This window comes from Ctenocephalides felis, unplaced genomic scaffold (assembly GCF_003426905.1).
Source record: "Ctenocephalides felis isolate EL2017-DRISC unplaced genomic scaffold, ASM342690v1 CF-g0.4_SCAFFOLD_01886, whole genome shotgun sequence".
Lineage (NCBI taxonomy): Eukaryota > Metazoa > Arthropoda > Insecta > Siphonaptera > Pulicidae > Ctenocephalides > Ctenocephalides felis.
Window position 1 is genome coordinate 90,601,594 of NW_020538040.1, and position 13,863 is coordinate 90,615,456.

The following is a 13,863-nucleotide window of genomic DNA, read 5'->3' on the forward strand; positions in this document are numbered from 1 at the left end:
CCAATATCATGTATCGTAACCAATCTTCGACGGGCTCAGAACAGAAAAATAGGATTTTGCAACAAATGCAAAACTCTTATTTTAACCGGCGGATCTTTTGGTCTATTTTAGCAATTATTTCCTGCATACTTGGAAGAAGTTAAAAGCCAATCACTTATCATAGATTTCATTTTGGCCTTGTAATGCTTGCGAAATAGTACTACCAATCACCTTCGATTTTTTTAAAAATTTTTTTCTGGACCTTTTTGTTTTCTTGACCATAAACTACTTTGTTAGTGCTTGCGAAATACTACTTTGCCATTTTATCCATTGTTTAAGTATGTCATTTTGTCCGAAATTGAATAATAATAAATAATTAATCAAAATTTTACCAAATACCTGATTATAGGAATAAAATTCGTCAATATAACTAGTAGTGCCATAAATTTATTGATTTTAATTTAAATAATTATAATTATAAATAAATTGGTCCCCAAAACATGGAAGAAACACCCTCAAAATAAACGTTTTAAGACACGAAACACGTTTGAACTAATTACTAAGATAAGATTGTGGCAATGACGCTCTATATCTGACATGATTGTTATTATAGCTTTCTTCATGTTATACAGTCGCGAAATCGGTAATAAACACTATGTCATTTTGTCTATATATACCATTTTGTCCGAATTTCCCCTAATTGATATTGATATTGATTCCCCTAATTGATATTTGAGTAAATTTTTGTATATATTTGCATAGATCACTAATTTATGTAAGGAGATAATTCGCACTTTTTAAAGTTTTGCACGAAACATAATTGCAACGAAACCTTACAATACAAACGTACACCTATACAGTTGAAATCGAATTTCTTATCAAAATGACAATTGTATTAACATTGAAAGATATATTTGAGTAACTCTTCTATATTTTCGTATGGATTACTAATTTATGTAAGTAGCTAATACTCGCATCTTAAATTTATGCACGTGCATCTATACTTGAATTTCAATTTGGCTAATACGCATTTTTTGAATTTATGTGCAAGCCATAGTTGCTATATTTTCAAGTGAAAATAACCCTCCTGTATTGCTGCAATAATAATAAGTCATCATTATTATGGAGATTGTTTTTTTCAACACTTCGGAACAGTTAAACCTGTCTTTTCAAATTGCATCAAAACCGTATGCAAACATATGAATCCATTTTTATTTTAACATACGCCAAAATATTTCTAAATACTAAATTTAATAATAAGAAATAGTTCTATGAAATGTCCTCTGAATTCAAAAATTATGAATCATTCGCATTATATTATAAAGGCGGTAAAAATCTGGGAAAATTAAAGTAAATGTTAGTCAAAAAAAGTGAGAATTTGGTTTCTAAGAAAATTTAAAAAAAGTCTTTAAAATTATAATAAGTAGGTAATTAATATGTTGATTATATATGTTCTTGAGTTTGAAATATTTTATATTAGATGTCTAATTTTTTAATATACGTATATATTTCATACATTTATATCTTATATGTATATATATATATATATATATATATATATATATATATATATATGTATATATGTGTATATGTATTTGTGTACTCTATAAATATCTTTTTCTACACGTGCATAACCTAGAATGCAAATGAACCAGTGAGTCATAAATTATTTTCAGAGTGAATTTGCAAAATTTGTCAATACAATAGATTTTCCATAAATTATTATATTAAATTATTAAATTGTATTTGACTAAATAATATATAACATATATTATTAATTAAATGTTTTATAATTGGCCATGACAGTCAGGTGATGAATATATTTGAGATAAATCTATTAACGGTAATATTCCATATTTAAATATAAATGTTTCCATTACGAACGCGGTTTACAACTTACAATTGTCAAGAGTTTGTTAAATAGTGATTGTGTGTTAGTCTATTCATATGAATGCTTTATGTGAAGTTACTGAATTAAGCGTGAAGTCTGTCATTCACATAGCTTATTATTATTAAATTCCTCAATAATTCCGTATTTCACTATAGAAATATTAAAAAGTACCGCTATCGTATTTAGTTAACGTAGTCCCGGCGAACAAGATGACATACCGCAGTACGGCGATACTGTAGCTTGATAGGTTTCGTACTTAAGAAATCGGATAGAAGAATTTTATGGTAAAAGTTCATTTTGCCAAAACATATAAGTTCATTCATTAATAAATTAGTTACAATCATTGTGATGTTTTGCGTATTTAGTAAGCTTGTCAGATTTTTGATAATCTCTTACTAATTATTTTTCTGCTGAATATGTACATTTTGTAATTAATTATAAGCGAGGTTTCAGTCATATTAAATTTGTTATTAAACTGACATGATGTTTTTTACTCATGCCCAATATTTATTGCTATTGTTTATTTTGTTGCAGATATCTGCAGTCGGTGAGATGAGCCCCGAGCATAACGGGGCGCGTCTGAACGGCGGCACCGTTGTGAGCGGCGTAGGCGCAACAGATCGAGGCGGCTGGCAACCAGTGCCCCAACATGATGCTGATCAACCCCCATCTGGTGTTACAATCGTACCGCCATGTAACAACAACGGCACACTTCTTGCCAATGGCAAATCATCCTGCAATGGACATAGGGATGATGAAAATTCCGCACTGACCGGCGGAGTAAATGCCACCCCCGCTTCTCATCTTTGCGACGACGATGAGATACAATGCGGAGTCGGATCATGCAAACCGCGCTGGGCCAGGCCTCTCGCTTCCACGCGAGTTTTCATGGTGGTGTTTTTACTCGCCTGGATTTTACAAGGCATGTACTATACATACTTTGTGAGTGTCATCACAACGATAGAAAAATTGTTTCAAATCAAATCGAAAACTACGGGTATGTTGATGAGTGCCACCGAGGTGGGACAGATCAGTACGGCGCTGCTCCTGACTTATTACGCAGGGCGTGGACATCGGCCGCGTTGGATCGCATGTGGTATGGTTTTGTTTGCGATATCATCATTTGGCTGCACGTTGCCACATTTTATTTACGGGGACAGGCTGCTGCAGGCAACCGTCGATACGATACCACTACCAGGATCGGAGGATCGCACTGTGTGTCGAGCACTCAATGCTTCTTCTAGCACATCGTCATTATTACAGCAGCCTAGTTGTGATGCAAGTGAAGTGTTGGTTGAACAAGCTGCACATTCGCAGATCACGAACAGTGTACTTACCATGTGGTTTATAAGTTTATTAGGCGTTGGTGTTGGTCAAACTGCTGTATCGACTTTAGGCATTCCTTACATAGATGACAATGTCGCAAGCAGAGAATCTCCTTTGTATATATGTGAGTTGAATTATATTACTCAACATTATGAATTGTGGATTTATATTTATTCAAATTGATATTTGTAGCAATAACTATCGGAGTGCGAATTTTGGGGCCTGCATCTGGATTCATACTTGGTTCTTTGTGTACGCGTCTCTATGCAGATCTCAGCGTAGATCCACACATGGATCCTTCGGATCCACGCTGGGTCGGTGCTTGGTGGCTCGGTAAGTTTCATTATCAGTAATATATCACCTTATAGATCTTAATCTCAATTTATAAATTTGTTATTTTTATTCAATAATATTTATCTCAGTGAAGTTATTCGATTTATTTGTATTTTATGAATTCAATAACCAGTAATCTTTATAACAAATAACAGACGTCTGAACTTTTCAATATTATCATATGACATTTTGTTATAAATCGAACAAATTTTAATACGCTTTAATGGTCTTGTTGATGTCAATTTCCGATAAATTTAATGACTGGTGCGCTGAAATGTTCACCTTTTGACATTTGATTTCGATTTTTGTTTACTTCGCGTGCCAGTATTGGTAGAAAGACCTGAGCATTCATTTATTTATATTCATGTATATTCGCTCGCCATATCAAATCTGGGGAGCACGCGTCATTAAATTCAATCTTCCTCTTTCAATATGAATAAAGTGAACGATTTATTGCTAAACAACTGACAATGTTGCAGGATCGTTTACTATGTGTCAGATTACAAAATGCATTTTCATTCAAATTATATCTTAATGAGGATCTCTGTATCTATATAGCAAACCACATCTATAGCGGCTCAATTATTTCTATTGATATTGATCTATTATAGTGAAACGCTTTATTTAAATATAAAATATATTCATTCAAACACGCTATATAATAATATATGTATTTTCTTGAACCTAATTCTAACATTCTCTGTTATATATAAGTTGAAACTTATTTGTCATGTTGACATAATAATAGACTGCCTTTTAAATGGCTTTTTTTAATGCAAGCTCTTGAAAGTTTTTCTGACTATTATGTGATATTGTCGAAATTCCATTCCGCTTAATCAACTACTATAATCACGTTATAATTATGAATATGCACGATTTACTAGAATTTTTTTTCTCCATATATACACATGTAACGCATTGAATGAAAAATAAATATTAATATATTTAATATCAAACATTAGTAACATCTAGTATTGTTTCATTATTACGGCGACGGTTCAAATTTCAATTTTGGTTTGTAAAGATATAACCTATCTTTAATTCTCTAGTTTTTTATTATAATCTTTTGTCGCCATTGTCGAACTAAAATTTTTTTTATAAATTTTGTACGAAAGTACGCTATCAATTATATATAAACGTTAATTAAAAACATAGTCTAAAATCAATGATGTTCCTTGTTTTGGAAACAAGCTAGCTTATACACACATAAAATTTAGTTTTGTTCATTAAACGAGGAGTTTCCATATTATCTACATATTTCCATCATAGACATAGAGAGTAGTAAGAATTCGATGCTGTAACATATATTTTGTAGTATTCTATTTTGACATTAAAACAATAAAAATGTTATTGCATGCATGCAATAATCTCGTGTAAATGCAAAATTAATGAATATCATTTAAAAAAATATTTTCAAAAATCGTGTAAGATCGACAACGTGTAAAACGGGGGATAGATGTATAGAATATTTTATTTTGAATTTGTTTATTTTTAGATATTTGAATAAATGTTAATTGGTTGCTCCCTTATGAATATATGTGGGATATCATTTTGTGTGTTTATTCCGTATTATTTTGCATCGCAGGTCAATTTTATAATTATAATGAACGTCATCTAGTCATGAGCAAAATTTTTTTTAAACTTGATTAATTACGGTGCAAAATAAACTGCGTAGATATTGTAATACAAAATATCATCTTCAGCAGTATATATAATGTCATTCCTCATTTCCGCAGCTACCTCTGGTCTGATAATTAACATATTCATAACGCCCGCTGGTGTGTTACCTTCACAGAATATATATTTATGTTCGTTTTGACCCGGGCCAGAGGTAGGGAGACCATGTATGTTTAGTCATTTTAAATTCAAATTCACGTTTCGTCGTACGTCTTATTCTATCGACTTCGTTGCATACATACATAAATATTTATGCACACACATTTAGACAAACGCATATTTACATACACACACGAGATAATTGAAACAAATTTATTGCATGTTTTTACACAAAACGTGTGTTTTTGACATTTTATTTCCTGAATACCTAATGTTTTATGTTATTTGTTCTGTTATTTAGACAATTACATTCATTAATTATACTATTTTATACGTTCGGGATATTTGACTTATCTATACTTCTTTATGACTTATTTAACTTGATAGAAAATCTTTATTATCCGATAATAACCAATATGTTAAATATTATTTTTTCAAAACGAAAATAAAAATAAGTTTTTATGAATCAATAACTATGGAAACGAAAAAAATATTAGGTATAAACATTCAATAGAAAACATATGAGCTTCTATAAATATACAAAATTTTTATACATCAAAATAAAGTTTAACTAATTTATTAGTTTATTGGAATTTTCCAAACTAAAATTTCTAAAAGTTAGGAAAAAGTTGTGAAAAGTTAGAATATTTTCAAACATTTTTCAAAATTTTGAATATTTTTTGAAAAAATTGAAATAAATGCCTTTGTTGAAAATTATGAAATTGTTTGAATAAGTTAAAAATATGTGAAAATACTGATGCTTTTTTGTTTTGAAAATTCTCAAAATTTTGATCTTTTTTGAAAGTTTTTGATAACCATTCATGTCGGTTGATAATATATCTGATTTTCAACCTCCACATGGCTTTTTTTTAACTTTTTTTCTGGATCTACGAAACTGCTTGAAGTGAATCATTCAAATCGGATACTTCGTTTTCTTAAAATCTGAATTTCTATTTGCTGCACTTTTTAGCTTTAGGAAGGGCTGGACCATTTTTTACCGAAAACTAATCAGCACGTCTCCTCATCAATAGGAATTAAATGCTTTTTGAATGATTCAAATCGGTTGATCCATTCTCCTAAAAACGTGAATAAAAATTTCATCCACACATACATACACACACGTACACACAAGCCCACACACAAAAACATTTTTTCTAAGAAATGTCAAAATGTTCAGAAACCTTCAAAACATAAAGATATAAAAAAAATATATTTTAATTTTTGGACGATTACTATAAGTTGCTCTGTGGGAAGTTAATATTTAAGGATCTTTATTATAACAAATTTTTGGACATATATTTTTATGACTTGATCTGCTTTCGGCTGATTAAACATAGTTCTCTTTAATGTTCTTAAATAATTTGTATTATATACAATTAAAATATATTTTTACGTATTTTCAACTGTCGTATAGATTTTTTAATAAAATAGCATATCGATTTTGTTTTCTGGAAATCGATGATTTATGATTGCATTACCTATATATACATATATGTATATATATATATATATATATATATATATATATATATATATATTTGTAAATTATAATTTAGTCCGCTATAATTGAAAAATTATATGAAGCACTTTATGCAATTGAATTTTCACAATTATTTCTTTAGGCTATCATTTGCCTAATAACTTTACATATTTGATAGTTTCGATATAGCGTGCATTGGTTTAATTTATAAAATGCAAGGCTGAAGTAAAGCTCGCACAAAGTTTCACAATTTGGCAAGAGCATTCGACTTCCATACTAATATAATGAAGGCAACGATTACATATTGATATTTAGCAACCTGAGCATTACGTTATACTGCATCATTTCTAGAATTCCGTACATTGAAGATGTTGATGTTGGGGGGTTTCTCAACCCCTTTCGAAGTATTTTATACTTCGAGGAAAAATAAAAAAATTAAATGTATTCAGAAAACAAAAACCAATGGTAAACAAATATAAATTAAAAATAAAGTTTTTCTTAATCCGTAATCAATAATAAACTAAAATATATTCTATATAAATTTTATATAAATGAAAAACAAAAATAAACACTAATTAATATTGTATGAAAATGTTATCTGTTTTGGAAGTCCAAGCCGCGGCAGCTATTTGGTTGGATCTGGAAACATCAGCGTAGTCGGTTGGATAGGTTGAAAAGAAATTCGAATACACTGACAAATAAAAATAACTGTTGACTTGACACACAATAGAAATTTAATCCACTGATAATATTGAACTGATAACAAACACTGAAAGGAACTGAATGTATTGATTGCAAGTAACTGAATGAATGAATTAAACCAAAATGAATGAAAACCACGGAATAAATCAACTCGAACACTGTAAGGAACTGAAAGTAACTGAACGAATGAAAGGCGCGGAATGAATTGATTTGAATGCCAAAAACTATTGCCTGCATCGGCCTTTTTATGAGTCAGAATTGCCCGATTGCCTAAATTTGAAACGTATTGTCCGAGTAGAAAAACAAACCTTTTACAGGTCCGACAACCTACACAGGTGCGGCGCAAACATTTTCCCCCGACTAAAAGGTTAGCCTTTTATACTTCTGAAAATACTCGAAATTGGTACATAGTGAACCTCATGATTAGGAAGGATAGAATTGCCAAAAATAAATTCAAACTTTCATTCAGAGTAGATCGGTTACGGAAGCCTGACCTCGCGCCAGGGTCCCCCTCTCACGACCTACCACATTCACACGATCTAGATTGCGGAAGTTTTATTTTCGCGCCAGGGTCTAGATTTTTTGGACATTTACAAGAATCTTCCAGAGACTATGAGGGGTGTTCTCATCGCCCTGAAGATTGAAAATTTGGCAAAACTATATATAGAAGCAAATATATCATGAGATAGAAAAGTTTTTTTTTTTTTTTTTTGAAATGAATAATTCAGATATAAACTATTGAATAGGTAGGGGGCATAGTTTGACAACAGGCCGCTTGATTAGGGTATTTCCCGTTTTTACCAATGCTACTCGAACCACTCCATCGGAGCCCGGAAAAACCTCTTCAACTTTTCCCAACCCCCAATGGAGCGGACGCGCATTCTCTTGTTTTACAACTACCAAATCACCCTTTTTAATAGGATTAGTGACTGTATTCCATTTCTGTCGGACCTGTAGCTCGGTTAGATATTCCACATTCTATCGCTTCCAGTAAGAAGCGACAATATGATCTAGCAATTGTTTTCTTTTAGTCAAATTCAAGTTTTCATAGTCAACGGGCAAATCCGACAGAGGCTCTTGCATTAAAAAGTGCGCAGGCGTAAGAGGCTGAGGGTCCGACGGATCATTGCTCAGCCAACATAACGGTCTTGAATTCAGTAAGGCTTCGATTTGATTGAGGACTGTATTAAACTCTTCGTAGGATAAAATTTGCAACCCTATAACTTTAAACAAATGGGTCTTCACTGATTTAATATTCGCCTCCCATATACCTCCAAAATGTGGGGCAAACGGTGGATTAAATTTCCATTCAATGTCATGTAAAACCAATAATTCATTGAAACGCTTTTTATACTCTTCGGAATTTAGGAGAAGGAATAAGGAATCAAGAGTATTTTTGGCTCCTATAAAATTGGTTCCACAATCGGAGTAAATACATTTAATAGGACCACGCCGGGCTAGGAATCGTTTCAAGCAATCTAAAAATGTATCGCTTGTTAAATCTGAAGCTAATTCGAGATGTATCGCCTTAGTGGCTAAACAGATGAACAAGCATATATAAGCCTTGTAGGTTCGAGCGCCTCTGTGACGACTCATGGAGATATTGAAGGGGCCTGCATAATCAACGCCGACGTTTAGGAAAGCTCTACTGGCTGTTATGCGCGGTACTGGTAAGTCGCCCATGAATGGAAAAATGGGTTTCGGATTCTGTCGAAAACAAGTTATACACTTGTTAAGACGATTGCGAATTATTGCACGAGCCGACAAGATCCAATATTTTTGCCTCAATAAAGATAATACTAAGTTTGATCCAGTATGTAAATTATTAATATGGTAGTAATCTATGAGACAATTTACTACTTGGTCTTTTTTTGGCAAAAGAAGTGGATTGTTATTAGTTGTTAATCCTAATCTACCTTTAACGCGTAAACAATTATTAGAATCCAAAACCACATTTAGTCGGCAAAACTTCTTCGAACAAGACTTTCCGTTCGTTAATAGTTTGAATTCTTCGGGAAAATGATGTTCTTGGACTAAACGAATAATAATAACCTCGGCTTGTTTCAAATCTGAAGTCAAAAGTCGGTTTCGATTTGTTATAATTTTACAAAACTTCAATATATAAGCGAAAATTCTTACAAGTTTGCACCAATTAGAAAATTTTTGCGTTAATTCATATAAAGGATTGATCGGTGGTATGACACTCTTTACTATTAAAACGTTAGCTTTTCTTTCTTGATCAATATCTCCGGAAGGTTCAACCGTTTTTGCAGGCCAAGTTGATATAGGACCATTCAACCAATCCGGCCCAAACAACCAATTCTTATGTTGGATAAAATCCTTAGGTCGAAGACCTCGAGAAACACAATCGGCTGCATTTTGATTAGAAGGAATGTGAAGCCATTGTGCATTAGGAATGAGATCCCGTATTTTTGTTACCCTATTGGCTACAAATGTTTTCCAACGAGTAGCCGGTCCTGCTAACCAGTGAAGGACAATCATAGAATCGGAAAAACAGTAAATAGAATCAAAATCTATACTATGTTGGTTATTCGTTAATATAAAATTCAGAAGTTTTGACAGTAAATGACAGGCACAAAGTTCAAGCCTGGCTAATGTTTGGTTTTTAATCGGTGTTACACGCGATTTTGAAATCAACAAGAAATTCGGATTGCCAAGAGATTTAATATAAACTACCGCTCCATACGCTTGCTCTGAACTATCCGCGAAACCAAATAATGAACATTTGTTTTGTTTTGATGTTTCGAGATAACGCGGAATCTGATAGTTATTAAGATGCTCTAATTCGGAATATACGGCTAACCATGATGTAATAATAAATGATGGTAATTCCTCATCCCAATCGATTTTTAATGTCCAAATTTTTTTCAATAATATTTTTATCTTAACAACTATCGGAGTTAGGAAACCCAGAGGATCCCAGATTCGCGCTATTACTGAAAGAAGTTGTCTCTTTGTCCATTTTCTCCACGTAAGCTTTATTTCGAATGAAACATTATCTGATAAGGGATCCCATTTTAATCCCAATACCTTTGTAGAAGATTCCATTTGAAAATCCGATTTAGAGAAATGTTTATTTTGTACATCAGAATCAGAAAAAAGTTTACGCAGATTAGAATTATTAGATTCCCACTTTTTTAATTCAAAACCACCAGACGATAATACAGTCTGCAAACCCTCGCAAATGGTTTTAGCGCTATCCAAGGAGTCGATACTTGTAACCACATCATCAATATAGACATCGTTCTCAAGAATTCTAGAAATAGATTGAGAATATTTGGAACATTCGTCTCGGGATAGTTGTTTGATGGTTCTGATAGCTTGAAAGGGAGATGATGATAGACCAAAAGTTACGGTATTTAATTCATAGATGCCAATGGGTGCATCGGGAAACGGTCTCCATAAGATTTTTTGATATTTTCTATCTTGTTTACGAACCCAAATATTACGATACATTTGTTTGATATCAGCTGTTAATGCTATAGGCCCGAAACGAAAATTTAGAAGGATTGAACAAATGTCGGTTTGTAATTTAGGACCAACATGCAAAATTTCGTTCAAGGAAGTGAATTCTGAATTTTTCGCAGATGCATCAAACACAACGCGTAAAGGCGTGGAGGAACTTTCTTTTTCGACTGCGAAATGTGGAATATAATATCCATTTTTTATTTTAATAAAATCATCGACTTCATGATCTACCGGACAATAATCGACAAAGGATAATTGGTTTTGAGTCAGGTAATCTTCTATGACGGCGGCATATTTTTTATGAAATTCGGGATTTTTCAAAAATTTATTTTCAAGCATGTGGTATCGCTTTAAGGCTAAATGAAATGATTTGTATAAATTTCTGCCTTCACTTTTAAAAGGCAGCGCTACTACATATCGTCCATCTGGAGATCGCGTAGTAGTTGTAGTAAAATGGTTTTCGCATAAATCATCGTTAGAAGAGGGGATTATTTCGGGAATGTCTTCTAATTGTAAGAATTTATTCATTTGTAAATGGAAATCTGAATCTGAAACAATACATAAATTAGTAGAAGTGCCGGTATTTTCAAATAAATCAGGAATGGAACCTAATATTAGATAACCCAACCGGGTTTCTAGGGCCACAGGTAATCCTTTATCATTTTTAACCTGATGAGTGCCAAGAATTTCGCCGAAAACATCGCAACCCAAAATTCCGTCGACCTCCTGGGGTGTATGAAAGTTAGGATCCGCTAAAGGATAATTCAGAAATGTTTTGATGGATGAAATCGGAATGGTAATTTGTGGTTGCTTTCCCACTATCTCGTGTACTACGTATGCACAGACCGATAACTGATAAGAATCAATTAAAGATTTCAAAGTGAAATTAACTAATCCAATAACTTTATGTGACGAATTGCCTAACCCGATCACTTGGGTTGATATTGGAAGAATTTGTAAATCAGCCTTTTTGCACCAAGTTAATGTCACAAAATTTCTATCGCTTCCCGAATCAATAATTGTACGTAATAAAATGTTTTCTTTTCTAGTAGTAACTTTTACTACTGCTGTCGGCAATATGGTAATATGATGTGCGATTTTGTTTTGATTAAATGCGCATAAAACCGTACTATTTGATTTGGAATTAGAAAGATTATTTTGATCCGTACTCGCAAAATTGCTGCCAGTATGCAATAGCGAGTGATGTCGTTCGTTACATAATAAACAGGTTTTATTCGATCGACATGTAGTCGTTATCTTATGACCCAAACAATTGTCGCATAAGTTTAATTTTTGAATAAGGGATCGCCTATCAGGTATACTCAATGAAAGAAATTTCGAACAAGTAAACACTCTGTGTTGTTCCCGACACACAAAGCATTTGTTATCATATTTATTTTTTAACAAAAATGACCGGCTAATTTTAGTGTTTTTGTAATTGGGTTTGTCATTAGTGAAATTGTTGGTCATACCATATACTTGATTTTTTGCCTGTTGTGACTTTTGAAGAAAATGCAGGAGGTCTTGGTATTTGGGAAACTCACCTTGATAAAAATGCTCGAATTTTTCTTGTAAAAACGGATCGAGTTTCGAGAATGCCAGTGACGTAATAAGGAAATCATAGGCGTCGGGAATATTCAATTGGGAGAGCGCTTGCACCGCGGTATCGAATTTTTCAAGGAATGAATTTATTTGTCCAGATGAAATGGTTTTGAATGACAATAGTTGTTTGAAATAATTGGTGGCTAAGTACCGTTTATTTTGGTATTTTTTTATGAGCGCTTCCCAAAGAATTTGATAATTATTTGCGGTCGGTAGTATAGAATGGAATATTTTTAAAACCGGACCCTGTAACGCTCCTTTTAAAAAATGAAATTTTGAAACATTATCTAACTCGGTATTTTCATGAATTAGTGAATTGAATGTTTCATAAAATAATGGCCATTGTTGAATATCTCCTGAGAATTTAGGTACTTCAATGGACGGTAAATGTTGTTTGGGTACTATGTCTTTAATTGAAGAACTATGCGCATTTTTATTATCTAATAATTTCTCAGCGTGTTTTATTTTGGCATACATCGTTTCAAGGGCCTTTATTGCGGAATATTCCGGAATGAAACTAGGATTATCTAAATATTTTAATTTGTTTATTTCATCGCACAATTGAATAAATTGTTCACGAGCATTTTCAGTAATATATAAATTTTCAAGAAATTGTGTCTTATTTGAAGATACATCAATCTGTTGCGATAGATCGTACGTTTCTTGCACAATTGAAAAGTACATCTCTCTCTTGGCGGTTAAACGTGCGATTTCTGCACCAATATCGATTTTAGGCGCCATTATATATTTTTGTTTTCTGTATACACCCAATTAATCCTAATAATAATTAGGATCCGGCTCGAAGGACCAAATGTTGATGTTGGGGGGTTTCTCAACCCCTTTCGAAGTATTTTATACTTCGAGGAAAAATAAAAAAATTAAATGTATTCAGAAAACAAAAACCAATGGTAAACAAATATAAATTAAAAATAAAGTTTTTCTTAATCCGTAATCAATAATAAACTAAAATATATTCTATATAAATTTTATATAAATGAAAAACAAAAATAAACACTAATTAATATTGTATGAAAATGTTATCTGTTTTGGAAGTCCAAGCCGCGGCAGCTATTTGGTTGGATCTGGAAACATCAGCGTAGTCGGTTGGATAGGTTGAAAAGAAATTCGAATACACTGACAAATAAAAATAACTGTTGACTTGACACACAATAGAAATTTAATCCACTGATAATATTGAACTGATAACAAACACTGAAAGGAACTGAATGTATTGATTGCAAGTAACTGAATGAATGAATTAAACCAAAATGAATGAAAACCACGG

At 32.4% G+C, this 13,863-nt stretch overlaps 1 protein-coding gene across 3 annotated transcripts in view; it reads left to right on the plus strand.

Annotated features, from left to right (window-relative positions):
* LOC113376710 (solute carrier organic anion transporter family member 3A1) overlaps nt 1-13,863 on the plus strand; it is a 251,322-nt gene that overhangs the window by 171,598 nt on the left and 65,861 nt on the right. For all 3 annotated transcript variants that reach the window (XM_026616729.1, XM_026616728.1, XM_026616730.1), the window contains 2 exons: nt 2,405-3,320; nt 3,389-3,529. In XM_026616729.1, the coding sequence (XP_026472514.1) occupies nt 2,423-3,320; nt 3,389-3,529 (1,039 nt within the window). In that variant the 5' untranslated portion in view covers nt 2,405-2,422. The remainder of the gene's footprint in view (nt 1-2,404; nt 3,321-3,388; nt 3,530-13,863) is intronic.